At 39.4% G+C, this 17,705-nt stretch overlaps 1 protein-coding gene across 5 annotated transcripts in view; it reads left to right on the top strand.

Moving 5' to 3' along the window:
- GSAP (gamma-secretase activating protein) overlaps positions 1 to 17,705 on the top strand; it is an 86,058-nt gene that overhangs the window by 36,803 nt on the left and 31,550 nt on the right. For all 5 annotated transcript variants that reach the window (XR_004681978.1, XR_004681979.1, XM_035020425.1 and 2 more), the window contains exons 13-19: positions 3,435 to 3,512; positions 5,425 to 5,502; positions 9,406 to 9,498; positions 9,625 to 9,842; positions 12,500 to 12,569; positions 13,106 to 13,188; positions 16,474 to 16,527. Coding sequence is in view for 3 of the 5 variants with exons in the window: in XM_035020425.1 (XP_034876316.1) it covers positions 3,435 to 3,512; positions 5,425 to 5,502; positions 9,406 to 9,498; positions 9,625 to 9,842; positions 12,500 to 12,569; positions 13,106 to 13,188; positions 16,474 to 16,527 (674 nt within the window). In the remaining 2 variants the exon portion in view is untranslated. The remainder of the gene's footprint in view (positions 1 to 3,434; positions 3,513 to 5,424; positions 5,503 to 9,405; positions 9,499 to 9,624; positions 9,843 to 12,499; positions 12,570 to 13,105; positions 13,189 to 16,473; positions 16,528 to 17,705) is intronic.

Genomic DNA, 17,705 nt, shown 5'->3' with positions numbered 1-17,705 from the left:
AAAGAAAGAAAGAAAGAAAGAAAGAAAGAAAGAAAGAAAGAAAGAAATGAAATGAAATCCCCTACCTTCCAAGGCATGAGAGGTTAAAATCTGGATGAGGGGGTTGCTCATGAGAGGCGATGGTGGGCAAAAGCTTCCATATTAAGATTCAGTTTGTGTAGATTTTTAAAAATGGTTCCTAGCAGGAGGGTGAATCAGAGACTTCCTAAAGCAGTGAAGGGAAGGAAATATTCTTATTCCTGTCCCGTCTAATAATCAACCGTGCAGCTGCGCTTAAGTCAGTGGCTGTCATTCTTTCTTGTGCACCATCTACTGGGAGGTGGTGAGGGGTGAAAAGTGTACATTATCTTTCCTGTTCATATAATTGCAAGAGTTGCCCTCCACAAGTTCCCAGAATTAGTCCTGTGTTTTAGCATTTTATAGAGCCTTTTACAATGAGATAATTTCCCTTGGAAAACTTCGTCCATAATAGCTTTCATTGTCCAAATAGTTTCCCAAAGGCTAGCCAACTTTGAGATTTTATCTTCATCATTGATGAATATTTATTAAACATCTCTTTCTGGATACACCATTAAGAGCATGCTTTGTTTTTTCAAACTGCAACTTCCCCCAACTTGTAAATAGTAGCAAAATCATTCTGGAATAATAATAATCACAGCTAACCTTTATAGCCAGATATAACTTCTTCAGCAGAGCTTTATACATATTATCTCATTTAATTCTTATGTAAGAACTATATGAAGTAAGTTCTATATTTTCTTTATTTACAGATGAGGAAACTGAGGTTTAGAGAATTTTATTAATTTGCCCCAGTCACATTATATTTATTTATTTTTTCAGTTTATTTTCTTATTTAAGTAATCTCTACACCCAACATGGGGCTCACACCCATGACCCTGAGATCAAGAGTCGCACATTCCACCAACTGAACCAGCCAGGCACCCTGCCCCAGGCACATTTAAAAAATATTGATGCCTGGGTGCCTGGGTGGCTTGGTCAGTTGAGCATCTAACTCTTGATTTCAGCTCAGGTCATGATCTCAGGGTCGTGAGATAGAGCCCCATGTCAGGGGCTTGGAGCATGGAGCCTGCTTGGGATTTTCTCTCCTTCTCCTTCTGCTCCTCCCATAGAGCCTTCTCTCCCTTAAAAAAAAACAAAAACAAAAACAAAAACTGATGCCTGGCTTGGATCTTACCTTCAGAGATTCTGGTTAAGTTGATCTAATGGGAAGCTTGAGAATCTGTGAGTCCCAGGTGAGTTTAATGTACTCTCAAAGTATGAGAAGCAGTGCTCCATTGGGTTGTCCGTTATGGTAGCCACTAGCTACGTGTGGCCATTTAAGTTAATTAAAGTTAAATAAAAAAGAGTTCCTCAGTCACAGTAGCTACATTCTAAGTGCTCAATAGTCACATGTAGCTAGTGGCTACCAATTTGGACAGCGCATGTATAAAACATTTCCATTATCAAAGAAAATTCTATGGATGGGACAAGCTTTATAGAGTCTATGCACATCCCATGTCACCTTGCTATGTCTTTATCTCCCCCCGCCCCCACTTTGGGCTTGGGAGAGGGAATTAAGCCACAACCGAATTTGGAAATATTTGCTTATGAGGTCTAAAGATGGCTCTTGGTGTATGTAATTAGGTACATTTATTCTACACCTCACTTTAACTTTCTTCAAAACAAAAATGATGACCTCCATTCTCTAAAGGATGATATGTGGAGGAATTTGCTACAATGGGGGATATAACCTTCTTTATGTTGTTGACATTTCATATTCATGTCTCAGGATAAATGCCTACAAGAAGAATTTGGGTCGACAGGCATGAATATATTAATCCTCCACAAAACTATATTTCAGAGAGGTTGTACTAGTTTCCTCCTCTATTATTTGAGAATGCTCTTCCTACTGCTCCCTTAACAGAATTGATTATCATTTTAAAAACTTTGCTAATTGGAAAGGAAAAATACGGTGCCTTTAAAAAATTTTTATTTTGTTATTACCAGAGCGGCTGAAGTTTTAACTATGTTTGCTAAATAGTTCTTTCTCCTTGTGATTGTAGAACATAAAAGAACAGGATGAACCAGTAGTTTTTTGCTGGTAGTATGTTTACTTTTTGAAAGTAGTCCAAGTGGTACATGGAACTTTTTTAACTGTTATAATTACTATTTTTGTTTATGCTTTAGTATAGTGTTACTTTGATTCTTAGTGAGTCTGCTGTAATTTTAAAGAGAAGTTATTATTGTGTACTCAATAACCGTAACAGTAATTTTACATCTAACAGAATTGTTACTATTTTTACCTGATAAAATTTTTCTTTTTTTTGTTATTTTCCATCTAAGATACTGCAATAAAATGTACTTCTAACAATATGGCGCGGTTTTAAATGTTAGTAAAAATGGTCACAAATGATAAACATTATAAAAGAATGCTCATTAATGTCCTTAAATAGCCTTCTTAGAGAAAAATGGGCTTTTTTTTTTTTTTTACTACCATGATTCTTTGATAAAGGACCTAGTGTAGTATAACAGAGGAAATATTGCTATTCACTGAAGTAGAGTAATGATTGAATTCACACAGCTAGTTAATTTTAGCTCTGGGACTAGAACCCAGCTTTCTAGACCCTGGTCAAGTTCCTTTCCACCCTGGAAATCTCCTGTTTCAGGTAATCACATAAATGTTAGCACTAGAAGTATCAGTTTTGGCATAATGCCCTCCATGGTAGGTCTTTGATGAGCTTATCTAGTCTACATATCTAGCAACAGCTGCTAGAGATGATGGACATATTCCACATTGGACTGTTCATCATATTCTAGAGGAGGTGAAGGCTGAGAGTGTTCTGGAGTGATGGGGTAAGTGAAGGTGGTCAGGGCTTATCTGGAAAAACCACTTTGTGCCAGGAGTTCTCTCCTTTGCACTTGGGCCAAGGTTCTCAGTGACCCAAATATGGGTGGGTGTGGGCCAACACATACTTGCTCTTATTGCCCCAGTTTGCCTTCCAATTCCAGATAAAAAAGGAGACTGGAAACTGTCTGTAAAGAGGATACACATTTTGGTAAACCAGGGTCTATAACTATTGGTAATGGCCAGAAGGCAAGCTAAATAAGAGAGCAGGGCAATGTGTGTATATTAGGAGAATCTCTTGTAAACTCCTCTAGACTCCCATGATTTCGTATGCAACAGTGTATTTCTATTCCTTTTCCTATTCTTCAGTAGCTTACCACAGTGCGTTACTTATGTGTGTGCTGAGTAATTGTTGAATTGAAATTTCTTAGCAGCTTGTTAATAAACCATTTTTAGAATTTGGATATAATCTATGAGGTAAGTTGAGGCAGAACATCTAAAGCAAGAGAAGTAAGGTTAAGTGGCTTAGGAAACTTTATTTGTCTATGATTCTTTTCAGCTCTACTAAATAATACCTTCTTACTTCTAGGAACTTTGTGTGTATGTTACAGTCCGAAGTTTGACTCTTGGGAAAAAATCACGTATTCAGTGTTTTACTTTCATAAAGGTACATGTCATTTATTCTTAATTTTTTATTTTTACCTAATCACTTTTTCCAAATAGTAGCAAGTTACATAAATTTTAAAGTCCTACTACCTTGTAATAAATTTTATCAGTACATTCTATACCTGTATGCCTATGTAATACATGTTTCCTAAAAAAATTCACTAATGATGAATACAGTTAACCCTTGAACCACATGGAATTAAATAGCACAGATCCACTTACATTCAGGGTTTTTAAAAAAATACAGTATAGTACTGTGAATGTATTTTCTCTTCCTTATAATTTTTCTTAATTACATTTTTCTTTTTCTTTTTTTTTTTTTAAAAGATTTTATTTATTTATTTGACAGAGACAGAGACAGTGAGAGCAGGAACACAAGCAGGGGGAGTGGGAGAGGGAGAAGCAGGCTTCCTGCTGAGCCGGGAGCCCGATGTGGGACTCGATCCCAGGACCCTGGGATCATGACCTGAGCCGAAGGCAGTCGCTTAACCAACTGAGCCACCCAGGCGCCCTCTTTTTCTTTCTTTTAATAACATTTTTCTTTACTGTGAGAATACAGTACACAATACATACAACATATAAACTATGTGTTAATTGACTGTTTATGTTATCAGAAAGGCTTCTGGTCAGCAGTAGGCTCTTCGTAGTTAACTTTTGACTCCCCAAAAACTTACATGTGGATTTTTGACTGCTCAGGGGTTTGCACCCCTAACCTCCCTGTCGTTCAAGGGTCAACTGTATTGAGTTAGCTAATATTTTTATATTATTTTCCCGACCTATATTTTTTTCTAGGCCTGTAGGTAGACCAATCCTTATAGACATATTTGTCCAAAGTGTGTTTGTTTGCTTTTTTATTATTACTAGTTGGAAAACATCAATATATTTAACTTACAAGGTCACATAGAGTTTTAGTTAAAAGCATCCATCAGCTCAGATCTCAACAGGTCCTAGACTTAAAATACCTTTATTTCGATTCCCACATCTGCAGCCCAGGAAACTGATTTGTCGGCAGTCAGCCTACAGGGACAAGTGCCCAAGCTATTCTAGTTCTGTAGTTGGCCAGTGTGCCCTTTAATAGTTTTAGTCTGAACCGTGCTAAGGCACATTTATTTTGCTTGTTTAGTTCCTTAAAATTACTATTTATGTAGTACATACTGTGGGTAGAATTAATTTTTTTAATTAAAAAAAAAAAAAAAACCATGCCAGACCACAGCAGAGTTTATTCTGCAGGAGTGCCTAACAGTATCTTCAGTAGTTAGAAATCTACATGAAAAAGGTTTAACAGCTCAATAATGAAGAAACTAAAAGCCACTTCAGAAGTAGACATGCTTTAATAGCATAAGTTGGATTTTTCTTTTATGGAAAGTTTTCATACATTTTTCTAATGATTAATATAATGGTTAAAACCATAAATAAAAGTTTAATGAAAGTTTTATTAAGGGTTACTAATTCTGATGAAGAGTTAGAAAAGTGGAGAGTGAAACCCAGTACATTGATTTAGCTGATAGTCTACTGCCCTTCTAAATGACTGAGAGAAGTCCCAGAAGCTCTTAATGACGACAAGAACATGAGGTAAACCATGAGGGCCAGTGAGCCACCTGGTCTCCTCCATCTCTTGGATCTTGTAGATTCCTTCAGATCCTTCTGTCTCTGCACAACCCATCTTATCAGGTCTAATATTATACAACAAGCCCAGAACAACGATTGGATCCTGATTGCACTGTAATCTACCTTCTGTGTGGGCTTTTAGAGAATGATAGAGAACCATGAAATCTGGAAGTCAGAGACCCTTGCTAGGTCAGTCTCACAGCTCGTAAAGGTTAAGAGTATTACATAGGGCAATAGCCTTGGGTGGAATTACGGCTCTTTGTTTCTTACCATTCTTTCCTGGGCTTCCTGTTCTCTCTCCACAGGGCACAGCAAGACCTTCACTGCTGCTCTTGGGAGTGTTGACTCACACGTGACTAAGGGCCTTACTTTTCTCAACCTTGGTGAGTGAGAGAGAGATGCATCTCTCTGCTCTGACCCTCCTTTCGAGTACATGTGATACTCAGCCTTTTATATCTCATTTTCTTATCTGTGCACCCCATTTTCTCCAGCCTCTGTAGGACTTGGATTGTGATGACAACCACTGACCTTTCTGAAGCCTGAGAGGGGAAGGTTTTCTCTGGAAACCTTAGCACCCCTAACTTCTCTGTTGTTCAAGGGTCAACCGAATTAAGTTAGTTAATATTTTCATAATATATTTTTTCCTGACCTATATCTTTTTCTAGGCCTACAGACCAATCCTAATGAACGTATTTGTGTCCCCCATTCAGATCAGCCTTTTGGGGAGGGGATGCACCTCCCTTTTTAGAGAAACTAGGCTGTGAGCTTTCCTATGTTTTTAGTAGTAATCCTAAAAAGCCGTTTGTTAGTATAAAAATGATGACAGGGGTGCCTGGGTGGCTCAGTCGGTTAGGCATCTGCCTTCAGCTCAGGTCATGATCTTAGGGTCCTGGGATCGAGCCCCATGTCCTTCTTCCCTCCCCCACCATGCCCCCACTTGTTCTCTCTCTCTCTCTTTCAAATAAACAAATAAATAAATCTTTAAAAAAAAAATGATGCCAGTGAATGGGTTGGTCCCTAAAAGCCTATGAGAAATAATACATCATGTTGTCCCTTGATTCTAGAGAGGACAAAGTTCTTTGAGAAATTGCCCATTCCCTGTTGCTAATTGCTAAGAGCTTCCAAGTCGTATAAATGATTTAGGGATCAGCTTGAATGTGTTGATTTTCATTGAGTAAATATAGTAAGGGAACTTGAGTGTTAGGTTTGAACATATTAATGGAGTCTATAATGAAGAAAATCAAGAAAGGGTTTATTGTACCAACCTACCAAAAGCTGCTTTTCCATATCATTTGGGATGAGGGGCACAAACAGGTTAGCACAAGACTAAGTAACAGAACTATTACTTGCCCACCTATGGGACATGGCACAATATTCAAAAAAGAAAAACTTCAGGTTTAGAGCACATGATTCTTTAATATGTTTTCCTATTCCTGTTCCCCAGTCTGTCTACTATCATGATAAAGGTTTAGGAAGGTGTGATATGAGGGATCTGGGCGAAATGAGAACGAAAATGATAAAGTTCATAAAAAAGATTTTTCTTTTGAACAATACTATAGATGAGGTGAGATAGCGAATGCTGAGTGGGCCAGTATGTGGTAAATGTTAACATGAGCTTTGAACCTGTGGGAAATTGCCTTAGAGAGGCCTGATTCTACGGCTTCCTGTGGTAAGAGAGATAAATATAAGGTTTCCTGGGTCTGAGACTTGATTCTTATCAGAGAATGCTACATCAACATCCCATCTCAAGAGTGATGTGGGAAACTTTCCACTAAAAAAAAACTTAGCATTTTGTGAGGTCAAAGATAGCCTTCCTTTTTTTCCCCCTGAGAATGACTCTAGAAAAGGGCAGGCATGATTTAATCTATGGTCTTCAGACTGTGGAGTCGGCAGAAATCCTAGAGCTTTGTAAAATAGGCTCTTGCATAAGTTATGTTTCCTTCCTATATGCATTTTATCTTCTTGGCACAAAATTATACCCAAGATTAAAACTAGGTCATTTTTATGACAACAGTATTGCTTTTTGAGTGATGTCTTTTTTTCCTATTAATTGCATGCAATTGTCCTAAATTGTCACCCTGTTAAAAGGGACTTATATTGATTAAAATATTAAAAAAGAGAGTTTTGGAGAAGTTTTCCATAAATCCAAACACCTCTATATAAGAAAGATATGTTTGTTAATAAAAACCTACTATTTTAAAAATGAATACTATATGCTAAGCGTGTTGTTTCGGTTATCTTGATCCTTACAACAATCCTGCTTGGTGATGTTATCCTCATTATACAGATAATGAAACTGAGGCTCAGAAAGGTGTGTGCCCAGGCTCCTTTTGGTGTTTCTTATCAGAGGCACTGTGTTAGTTTCTTATTGCTGCTATAACAAATTATCACAGATTTAGGGCTTAAAACAACATAAACTTTGTCTTTTGGTTCTGGAGGTCAGAATTCTGAAATGAATTTTGAGGGGCTAAAGTCAAAGTGTGGGTAGAAATGGTTCCTTCCGGATATTCTGGGAAGGAATTCATCCTTGGCCTCCTCCAGCATCTCGATGCTAGCATTTCTTGGTTTATGACCACATCACTCCCATCTCTTTCATCCTTGCATGATCTTCTCCTCTGTAGTCCACTCTCCCTCGTCCTCCCTTCTGTAAACATATTTATGGTTACATTGGGTCCACTTGAATCCTCCAGGATACTTTCCACATCCCAGGATCCTTGATCCCATCTGCAAAGTGCCTTTTATCACTTCAGGTAACATATTCACAGGCTCTGGGATTAGCACATGAACATCTTTGAGGGTCATCATTTGGCCTACCACAGGCACTGTTGACGTTTTTGATGAGACAGTACTTTTTGAGTGAGAGTGTCCTGCACATTGAGGGTTTTAAGACCTTCACCAAATGGCAGGAGGACTCCCCCTTCCACTCCAATGATTGCGACAACTCAAAACACCCTCATATATTTCCAAATGCCTCCTCTCCCAGGGATGTAGTTACCACCCTAGTTAACTGGTTAAATGCTAGGGCTAAGAATTAATTTAGGTCATTTGATGCCTAAACCCTTTCCACCATACCCTATTATATCATTATTTGTGTTTTTTTACTTAAGTGTTGCCGTAATAAGAATATTATTGCAGCCATTTGTGCTACTTGCTTTTTTTTTTTTTTAAGATGTTATTTATTTATTCAACAGAGAGAGAGAGAGACATAGAGAGGGAAGGAACACAAGCAGGGGGGGTGGGAGAGAAGCAGGCTTCCCGCTGAGCAGGGAGCCCAACACAGGGCTCAATCCCAGGACCCTGAGATCATGACCCGAGCCGAAGGCAGACAATTAACTGACTGAGCCACCCAGGCACCCTGTGCAACTCCCTTTAACATCACTTAATCCCCAGTGACCAAGAGGACACTTACTTAAGTCAACTGCTTTGAGTTTTACATCCTCTTTCCTTTCCTTTCCATTCCACAGAATGCCTTCTATGCAAATGATTAGCACGTATTTCTTTGCTTCTTAGGAAAAAAGAGTCCAGCTGGCGCACTTATAATCTAAATGTGTCATCTGTATGAAATTCACTGCTATTGTGTGAAAAATTATTGGCAAGGGCTACTTCCACCTTCCCATTCTCCAGAAATTTTTACACCTTGTCTCAATCTGTGTACAAGTGTTTTTGGTGCAAAATTATCAAATGCAGGTACTGTGAAGGTGTGAATTCTCGGCAGCTCGCTATGCAAGGAAATATATTAGTACTTCGTCGAGTGTGAGATTACATAAAACAAGAGATTGTTTTGATGACTATCAATTTAAGGGTTCTCTAAACAAAATGACGATGACGATAGTGATGATGACGACGAGTGGGCAAACGTAGGAAACAAAATTTTAGAGCTCCCCGCAACTGGCAGAAATGAGGAGGGAAATTCCCATTATAAGCTATTCCCAGACTATCAGATAAAGGAATAATTCATATTGCTTGGTATTTTTTTTTTCTAATTTGCTTTCAGAGGTCATTTAAGTTCATATAAAGCCACAATTCACTTAGACTCAAAATTACACATATCAATTAAGATAACCATGGCTAAATGTATGAAGAAAACTAGCAACAGGTAGAAATAAATGAGACCTGGCTCATTTGATGAAATGTGCTGACATCAGACAGTTTAGTATCACGTTGGTCAAAACTTCTGTGTTTTAAGAGGTTCAAAGACAAATAGGGATACTGTGAAGTTCTGGGCTTTCTCTTTGTCTGTGCAGCTCTTGCCACATGCAGATAAATTATATCTTCCTCGTCTACAGATTATTATGTGGCTGTTTACTTACCTGGTCATTTCTTTCATCTACTCAACATCCAGCATCCGGACCTGATCTGCCACAGTTTGTTTCTGACAGGTATTGCCGTGGTCTTTCCCTCCTGAACGTGGCCCATTTGGATTTGTCTTGGCACTGTTTGTATTTGGGTGAGGGTGAGTGGAGTTTCTTTTATTTGCTGATCTCCTTTTTTTTTTTTTTGGCCAGGAAACAATGAAGTGGTCGATATGCTACCTCATAGTCCTTTACAGTCACTCTCAGGGTCCCTGGTACTGGATTGGTGTTCTGGAAAGCTCTCCAGGGCGGTCCTCAACCAGTCGTACTTACTACAGTTCCTATGGAACACGCAGCTCGACTATGAGAAGATGGGCGCGTTGCACTGTGTGCTCTCCTGGGGCCAAGACCCCCCGTTCCTGGAAGCCAAGGTGGTGATGTAGCTTCAGTTTAAAAACTGGCAAATAGACAACACCAGCTGTATACATTTGTGGTTGAAAGGAACAGATGCCATTTTTGTTTGGTAGTAATTAATCAAAGTGTCTGGTCTCCATCCTGATTTAAACATACTCTTTTTTTTTTTTAAGATTTTATTTATTTATTTGAGAGAGAATGAGATAGAGAGAGAGCATGAGAGGGGGGAGGGTCAGAGGGAGAAGCAGATTCCCTGCCGAGCAGGGAGCCCGATGCGGGACTCCATCCAGGGACTCCAGGATCATGACCTGAGCCGAAGGCAGTCGCTTAACCGACTGAGCCACCCAGGCGCCCCTAAACATACTCTCTTCTTGTGCTTCTTTTTTATGGACCCCAACCAAACCTCAGACTGTGAGCATGTCTGTCCTTTTGACTACTCTCTTTTCCATACTGTGCATACACATTAGCTGTATCAGTAACATTCCAAGAAAGTGCTCAGTAAATAGTAGTTTCTCAAATACCTACTTTCGCTCCTGGTCTGTGTTTGGTGTGTAGCATCAAAAGAACTAAAATCTGGTGGCATATATTTATTACATTTTAATGAAGATAGTTTATATTTATATTTATATTGCACAATTTAATTTATGAAGCACTTTCACATGTTTTGTCACTTAGTTTTACAGCTGTCCTGTGAAGTTGGAGAAACCCCCCTATTAGACTTGATTGGGACCAATGGGTGGTTGGGTAATTGAAGAAAAGATATCTTAAACATTTTATTTTAGCCTAAAACCAAAAAAAAAAAAAAAAGTACATTTATTCACCTATCTTTTGATGTAGATTAAGACTCTTTCTTTGTATATTAGCTGGTTGGAGTTCAAAATCATTTTTCTTTCTTTTTTTATTTTTTATTAACATATAATGTATTATTTGTTTCAGGGGTACAGGTCTGTGATTCAAAAGTCTTACACAATTCAAAGCGCTCACCATAGCACATACCCTCCCCAATGTCCATCACCCAGCCACTTCATCTCTCCCACCCCCCTTCTCTCCAGCAACCCTCAGTTTGTTTCCTGAGATTGAGAGTCTCTTATGGTTTGTCTCCCTCTCTGGTTTCATCTTGTTTCATTTTTCCCTCCCTTCCCCTATGATCCTCTGTCTTGTTTCTCAAATTCCTCATAGCAGTGAGATCATATGATAATTATCTTTCTCTGATTGGCTTATTTGGCTTAGCATGATACCCTCTAGTTCCATCCACGTTATTGCAAATGGCAAGATCTCATTTTTTTGGCTGCCTAATATTCCATTGTGTGTGTATCCCCACATCTTCTTTATCCATTCATCTGTTGATGGACATCTTGGCTCTTTCCATAGTTTGGCTATTGTGGACATTGCTGCTATAAACATTGGGGTGCATGTACCCCTTCGGATCACTACATTTGTATCTTTGGGGTAAATACCCAGTAGTGCAATTGCTGGGTCGTAGGGTAGCTCTATTTGCAACTTTTTGAGGAAACTCCATACTGTCAAAATCATTTTTCTTACATAAAACCACTAGTAATGTGCTGTCTCTGACTTCCTATTACTTTCTTCTTCTCCCTTTTTTTTCTTAATCTTACTTTCTTCTTTTTTTTAACCTAAGGAGAGCCATATTTTAAAAATCCTTTCAAAACCATCCGTATCTATTGGGCAATTTTTTCTAATCTTTTACAGTTGTCTCACATGTAGTTTTTTTTAGTGAGTGTTTTGGACATGACTTTGAGTCTTTCCGAAGCATTCAACTTTTATTGACCAAACAACACTCTTTTTGCTTCCATATTTCACTCGTCTGTGGTAATATTTTATTAAATTACCTAATTGTGAAGATAAATACAACCAGCATGAATAGGCTTAGAAATAAAAACAACCACTTATTGGGATGCCTGGGTGGCTCAGTTGGTTAAGCCACCTGCCTTTGGCTCAGGTCATGATCCCAGGGTCCTGGGACGGAGCCCGGCATTCTCCCTCTGTCTGCTGCTCCCCCTGCTTGTGCGCTTTCTCTCTCTCTGACAAATAAATCAAATCTTAAAAAAAAAACAACCCACTTATTTATTGGTAGGAGCAGAAATGTGAGAATGCTCTGTGGCTAGGTAAGCCTCATAGTGTCTAAGGCTGGGAACAAGAAGTTTCAGTCCTCCAGCAGGTGAGGATGGTGGTGGAGACTGAGTTGTTGTTACAACATACCCTTGGGAGGACCATACAGTGATGCTCACGAAGATTAAGCGGTGTGCCAACGTTCACACTGATGTCTGAGCTGGACTCAAACCCAGGTCTGCTGCCTTCGAGCTTTGGGGTGTGATTTGGTTTGGTTTTTTCCTGTATCCACCAGTTCTTCACACTGGTACTTTGCTATAACATGACCTACTCTAGCAAAAACAAACATGGGGTTGAAGAAGTCTTATTTGGATTTCAGACAAGGGCATTTATTAAAAAAAGATATGTAAAATGGACCTGATTTATAAGACTGCTTAAGCCACAGTCTTGCATTATGTGCCTTGAAGGGAAGTGAGTATATTCTTCGGCAGTTCCAAAATAGATACAGAATTTTAAAAGATTCACATACATTTTGTACTTCTTTGGTGGTGGGGACAGGGTGCAGATGTAAATACCAACAGATTTGTCTTCTTACTTTTTAAAGATTATTCAGTGGATTTCTGAGAATATCTCTGCCTGCCATTCATTTGACCTCATTCAGGAATTTATAATTGGTAGGTGTTGCTGATGGTGCATAGTAAGTTGAATCCTTGACCGTTTTGCTGGAGGGAAAGCAGCAAATTGATAATGCCTCAACCTGTCAAAATGTTGGTTAGAAGCATTTCTTTTTTTTTTTTACTCTATTTCAGTCACAGCTAATTAAATTTCGTTCTCTTGTGGTCTTGTGAGAAGCTATGACGGTTCGGAGACTGATGAGATACATTCTCTAACCTTATTAGTGATTTTTTTTTTTCCCAGTAAGATATAAAAAACTTTCTTAGTTCAGTTTCTGTGTAAAGTGGAATAATGTCATTTTGGGTTAGATAGAAGTGCCAAATAATTTTTTTTTTTAATGATTCTCACTGTAAAGAGCAGAACTTGAACGTTTCATAAAGGTAGAACCATAATGGTTAGCCTTTTGAAGATAAGGATAAGGCAATAAAAACTTTTGGGGGGTTTGCTTGTTTTGGTGAATTACAGTGTCTACTGCCTTATTCTTATTAAACCATGTCTTTCTTTTTTTTTTTTTTTCTTTCAAAAATCTACTCAGCTTCTTCATATTGGAGCATATACCCAAAGACAAGTAACATGGATAAACTTTTGCCATATTCCTCAGTGCTCACTTGGAATACAGTAAGTTAACACTTTGTATTATGTAACTAAAATTGATTCACAGTTGTGGGTCCGTTGTAGGACATCCCTGTCACAGTACCCGTGGCTGTGATTTCATTTGTTTATTTTGACTGATAAGGATCTGAGTTGGAGATTCCTGGCAGAAAAATAATCGTGAATCCTTGCTGTTAGCCAGGTAGTGATATAAAATAGGAGAATTGAAGGAGAAGGTACAGGATATGTGTCACTCTTCTTACTACTAAGCAGAATGAAACCTCTGTCATCTTCAAATGGTATTTTTTTTTTAGCAACTAGAGAGGATTAAAATATTCTTATAAACTAAGGAATGGCCGGACCACTGCTGTTGTTGTAAGCTGTTCTATTTCCTAAGTAGATTGACCCCTTTTCCCAGCCTCATAAGGAAAGTCTGTAATAACTGTAGAGCCTCAAGATCAGTAAAAGTTAGTAATCTTAAGCAAATTCACTCCATTTAACCTTTTCTTCCTCTTGGCCCTTGCTCCCAATTTTTCAACTGGGAGGTGCTGAGCTAAAATTTTGTTTATTTTCTCTAGAACATGGTGCAGTAAACTGAGATTTGTTGGATCAGAAAGTGAAAACCCTGAAAAAGGTTTCAGGCTGCCCCGAAAAAGGTTTCTTCTTTCATACTTAGATGTTAGAACTACATGCTTAGTCTTGAGGCAGAGGTTTATATCAAGAAGGCATTTAGAAAAATAAATTGAATTTAGGTAACACAGACATCGGAAAATAAGTACTGGGATAAATTGTGACACTTGCCCATTTTGTATTTAGACTATTTAAATAGAGGCAGCTATGTCTGATTAATTTCTAAATGTTTGGTATGCACAGCGGTAGTGTTTTCCTAAAGACCCTTTTGTCTTTTACCGTTAAGGGTTTTTAAATGTTCTTGCCTCACTGTAGAATAACAAGGGAAAGATGAGCTCATTTCGTCTCCAAGCACTGTTTGCTTTGAGAACTCTTGTGAATATATATGCAGCATCTATGGTGATGTGGCAGGAAGTTTGCAGGTTAAACCACGGGGAGTCAGGAAATGCACCTCTATGTTTCCTTCCCTCACCACCCAGCCCTGTCATCCTCCAGTTCAGTGTCTGGGAGGAGGGGCCCGGGAACCCCTCTAGTTTCCAGAGTTGTGTTTAAAGATGGAGCACGTGTTAACTGGATGGCATGTGAGAGGCTCATCTGGAGAGGCAGTTTCTCACTTTTGCATTTCTCATGACTGTGGGGCGGAGGAGCGATTGTAGACCTCCAGAGTGATGTCAGGAAGTCCTATGAGAGTTAATATAAAAAACCCACAGTTCTAACCACCATCTACTGAGCTTATTTTAGGGTTTACCACGTTGCTCTAAACTTCAGTGTGTTGGAGTAGGTTACCTTAAAGGTCTCTTCTAATCCTGAAATTCTGAGTCCCTGCTTCTCTTTAGCAATGATGTAAATCATTTGCCTTTTCTTTTCCTAATCTACAAATGCTCTTATTCCTACACCTTAATAAACACTTGCCGGAATAAAAAATATTAATATCATAAAAAATATTAATATCATACTTCTGTGTGGAGACAGATTATTTCTGTAAATAACTGAATTGGATTTTTTTTTAAGATACTAGAACATATAGTGTTCTTTCATATAAATCATCCTGAATTATGCTTTGCAAACAATTAGCCTTGTTATTCCTATTTTAAGACCTAGAGCTGTAATGAATTTTAATGCTTTTTTGAAGTGTCTTCTCTTACCGAGTAGTGATAAGTGAAACACAAAATATATTCTTAACACAGACTTTTTGTGGTCACAGTGGACAACTCGGTTGTTTGAATATCCTGGAAACTTATTTCTACATTGCTGTGGTGCCCCTTTCCACAGGAATGTTGTATATCAGTAAAAATCTAGTACATTTAAGTTCTAGACAAATACAAGATTTTATTTCTACAGTACACCTTCTAAATTATTTTCTCATGTATCATCTACCTTTTTTTTAGAAAATAAAAGATGAATTCACTAGCTGAGAGGCTAATCTACACGGTTAATATAGAAACACACTTCCAAAATGACTGAATGAAGGGCCATTTTGGAAGTTTATATTTTTATTGTAATTTTTGTTTTAATGCTCACAATGTTATAATTCGGATTTCCTGACACGGATTGTACATCTTTCGTATTTGCCATGGTGATTCTGCTGCATCAGCTCTTTATGGGGATCTTTTACTTCTGGAATTATGGTAGAGGATGGGGTGAAGAAGAATTTTGACTAAAGTAAAAAAAGAACCCCATTAATTTTGGTTCCTTCTAGGGAGGCAGGGGTCAACTATAATATAATACATTTAAGCAAAAGAGAAGAAGAGGGAGGAAGGAACAATAAACAAAGAAGGAACGTGTCCCCCTTATTATTACATTTGATAGTGCCCATGTCATTTGCCTTATTTGTTCTTAAAATGCAATGTGTAAAGAATACACTATTTGCTCCGTATTCCTAATAGTCTTCTCCTTTCCTTCAGAGATTGTCGTCTTTTTTTTTTTTTTTTAAGATTTTATTTATTTATTTGACAGAGAGAGACACAGCGAGAGAGGGAACACAAGCAGGGGGAGTGGGAGAGGGAGAAGCAGGCCTCCCACGGAGAAGGGAGCCCGATGCGGGGCTCGATCCCAGGACCCTGGGATCATGACCTGAGCCGAAGGCAGTCGCTTAACCAACTGAGCCACCCAGGCGCCCTTGGTTATTTTTCAATGCAATAGGGAAACTGACTTCATGACCTAACGTAAGTGATTTCTGGGCAAATGGGTGAGCCACTAGCTGAACTGCCAATGATAGCTTTCTGTTCCTGCTCAGGTGGGTCACTTTTTCTTTTTTTTTAAGATTTTATTTATTTATTTGACAGGGAGAGATACAGCGAGAGAGGGAACACAAGCAGGGGGAGTGGGAGAGGGACAAGCAGGCTTCCCTCGGGAGCAGGGAGCCCGACTGACGTGGGGCTTGATCCCAGGACCCTGGGATCATGACCTGAGCCGAAGGCAGACGCTTAACAACTGAGCCACCCAGGCGCCCCAAGACTGTCCTCTATTGTAATCATGACTTTAAAGAATATTTCCCTTCCCAAGGCAAGAGATGGGTTATGTTCACTGTTATTTATAAACCCTAAGGTTTATTTAAAGTAGAGGTTAGCAAACTGGGAGCTGCCCTCAGCTTCTGTCTGTGCAGAAAACACTTCCTGAAGGCTCAAGCTTGTGGTGGTTGATACGTTAAGCAGTTGTGTGTGTGTTTTTCCCCCACCCTAGGAAATTCCTGGAATAACCCTTGTGACGGAAGAGATCCCATTGCCTTTCATGAAGGTAAGTCCTTCCAGGGAGAAACAAAAGCACACCGTGCATGGCTCCCTTGCTGGCCTCCACACTCAGCTGGAGTTCCAACTCTGCTGCCCCAAGTATGATGGTGGTTCCCAAAGGGCTTGTAGAGAAAGGGGGAGATGGGAGGTGAGGGGTAGGGTAGGGTTAGTTCTCTAGAAAATCCTTCCTAAGGGGTGGAGTCATCACTGAGGATGATATTATGGCAATTCTCAGGAATACTCTTTGGAGAGGGACGTTTTCTCAAGATGGAGAATTATGGGGCTCAACCTAAACCACACAGAACTCGTCTTTTCCACTGCGCCTCAAACTAGTCCACACTGGAGGAGTTCTTATAGATTGTCCTTAGAGGACCTAGTAGCTGCTTCTTACTTCATTTGTGCCCCCTCCACACGCACGCACGCACGCACAAATGCACACACACAGTCTTAACCCCATTAAGTGACCTGGGCTTGGATTATCTAATTTCCTTCTGGTTCTAAGAACAGCTTTTCTGTTTCTCAAAAGTGACCTCTGTTGGCTCCGTATGTGGTCTCTGTGACGCTTCTTTCTGCACACCTCCTTCCTGCCGCTAAGCGGTAGCTATTGGTGTCTTGCTGTAATCTGTGGTTTCAGAAGAGTTTCTGAGCACAATAGGGAGAATGGGGGTGGGTGGGTGAGTAGAAAAGAATGTGTATGTAGTTAAAAACTGGGGAGTATTTTAGCAGTTTCCTTGAAGCTCCTTTGTTGTTTTTGGCGTCGCCTCCTGGTAATTATAGCTTGGTGTGTAGTGGGAAATCTCAGCTTTTGTCGGCAGGCAGCTCACTGTGCTGCCACTTTCTTATTTACCTTGGATGCTTTGGGGTCCACGGAGGGCAGGCCAGGCCTGGGCAGCCGGGGGAAGGCCGACAGCCGTGAGGTCTGAGGTCACGGTGATGCCCTGCGAGTAGGAGAGGGCCTACTGGGGCAGGTTTCAGTCCTAAGAAGGGTCCTTCAAGGAGACCGACAGCTGGTGGTTCTGGGCCACAGCCTGAGACCACTGTGAAGCCCTCCAAGGGGAGGAAGAGGAGGGGAAAAGAAAGGTTTGATTAACAGCTGAAAACATTCTTTTTTTTTTTTTTTTTTAAAGATTTTATTTATTTATTTGACAGAGAAAGACACAGCGAGAGAGGGAACACAAACGGGGA

This window comes from Mirounga leonina, unplaced genomic scaffold (genome assembly GCF_011800145.1).
Source record: "Mirounga leonina isolate KUSES-001 unplaced genomic scaffold, KU_Mleo_1.0 Mir_174, whole genome shotgun sequence".
In the NCBI taxonomy this organism is placed as follows: Eukaryota; Metazoa; Chordata; class Mammalia; order Carnivora; family Phocidae; genus Mirounga; species Mirounga leonina.
The sequence above is the reverse complement of the archived record's forward strand: the minus strand, read 5'-3'. Positions and strand labels throughout refer to the sequence as shown.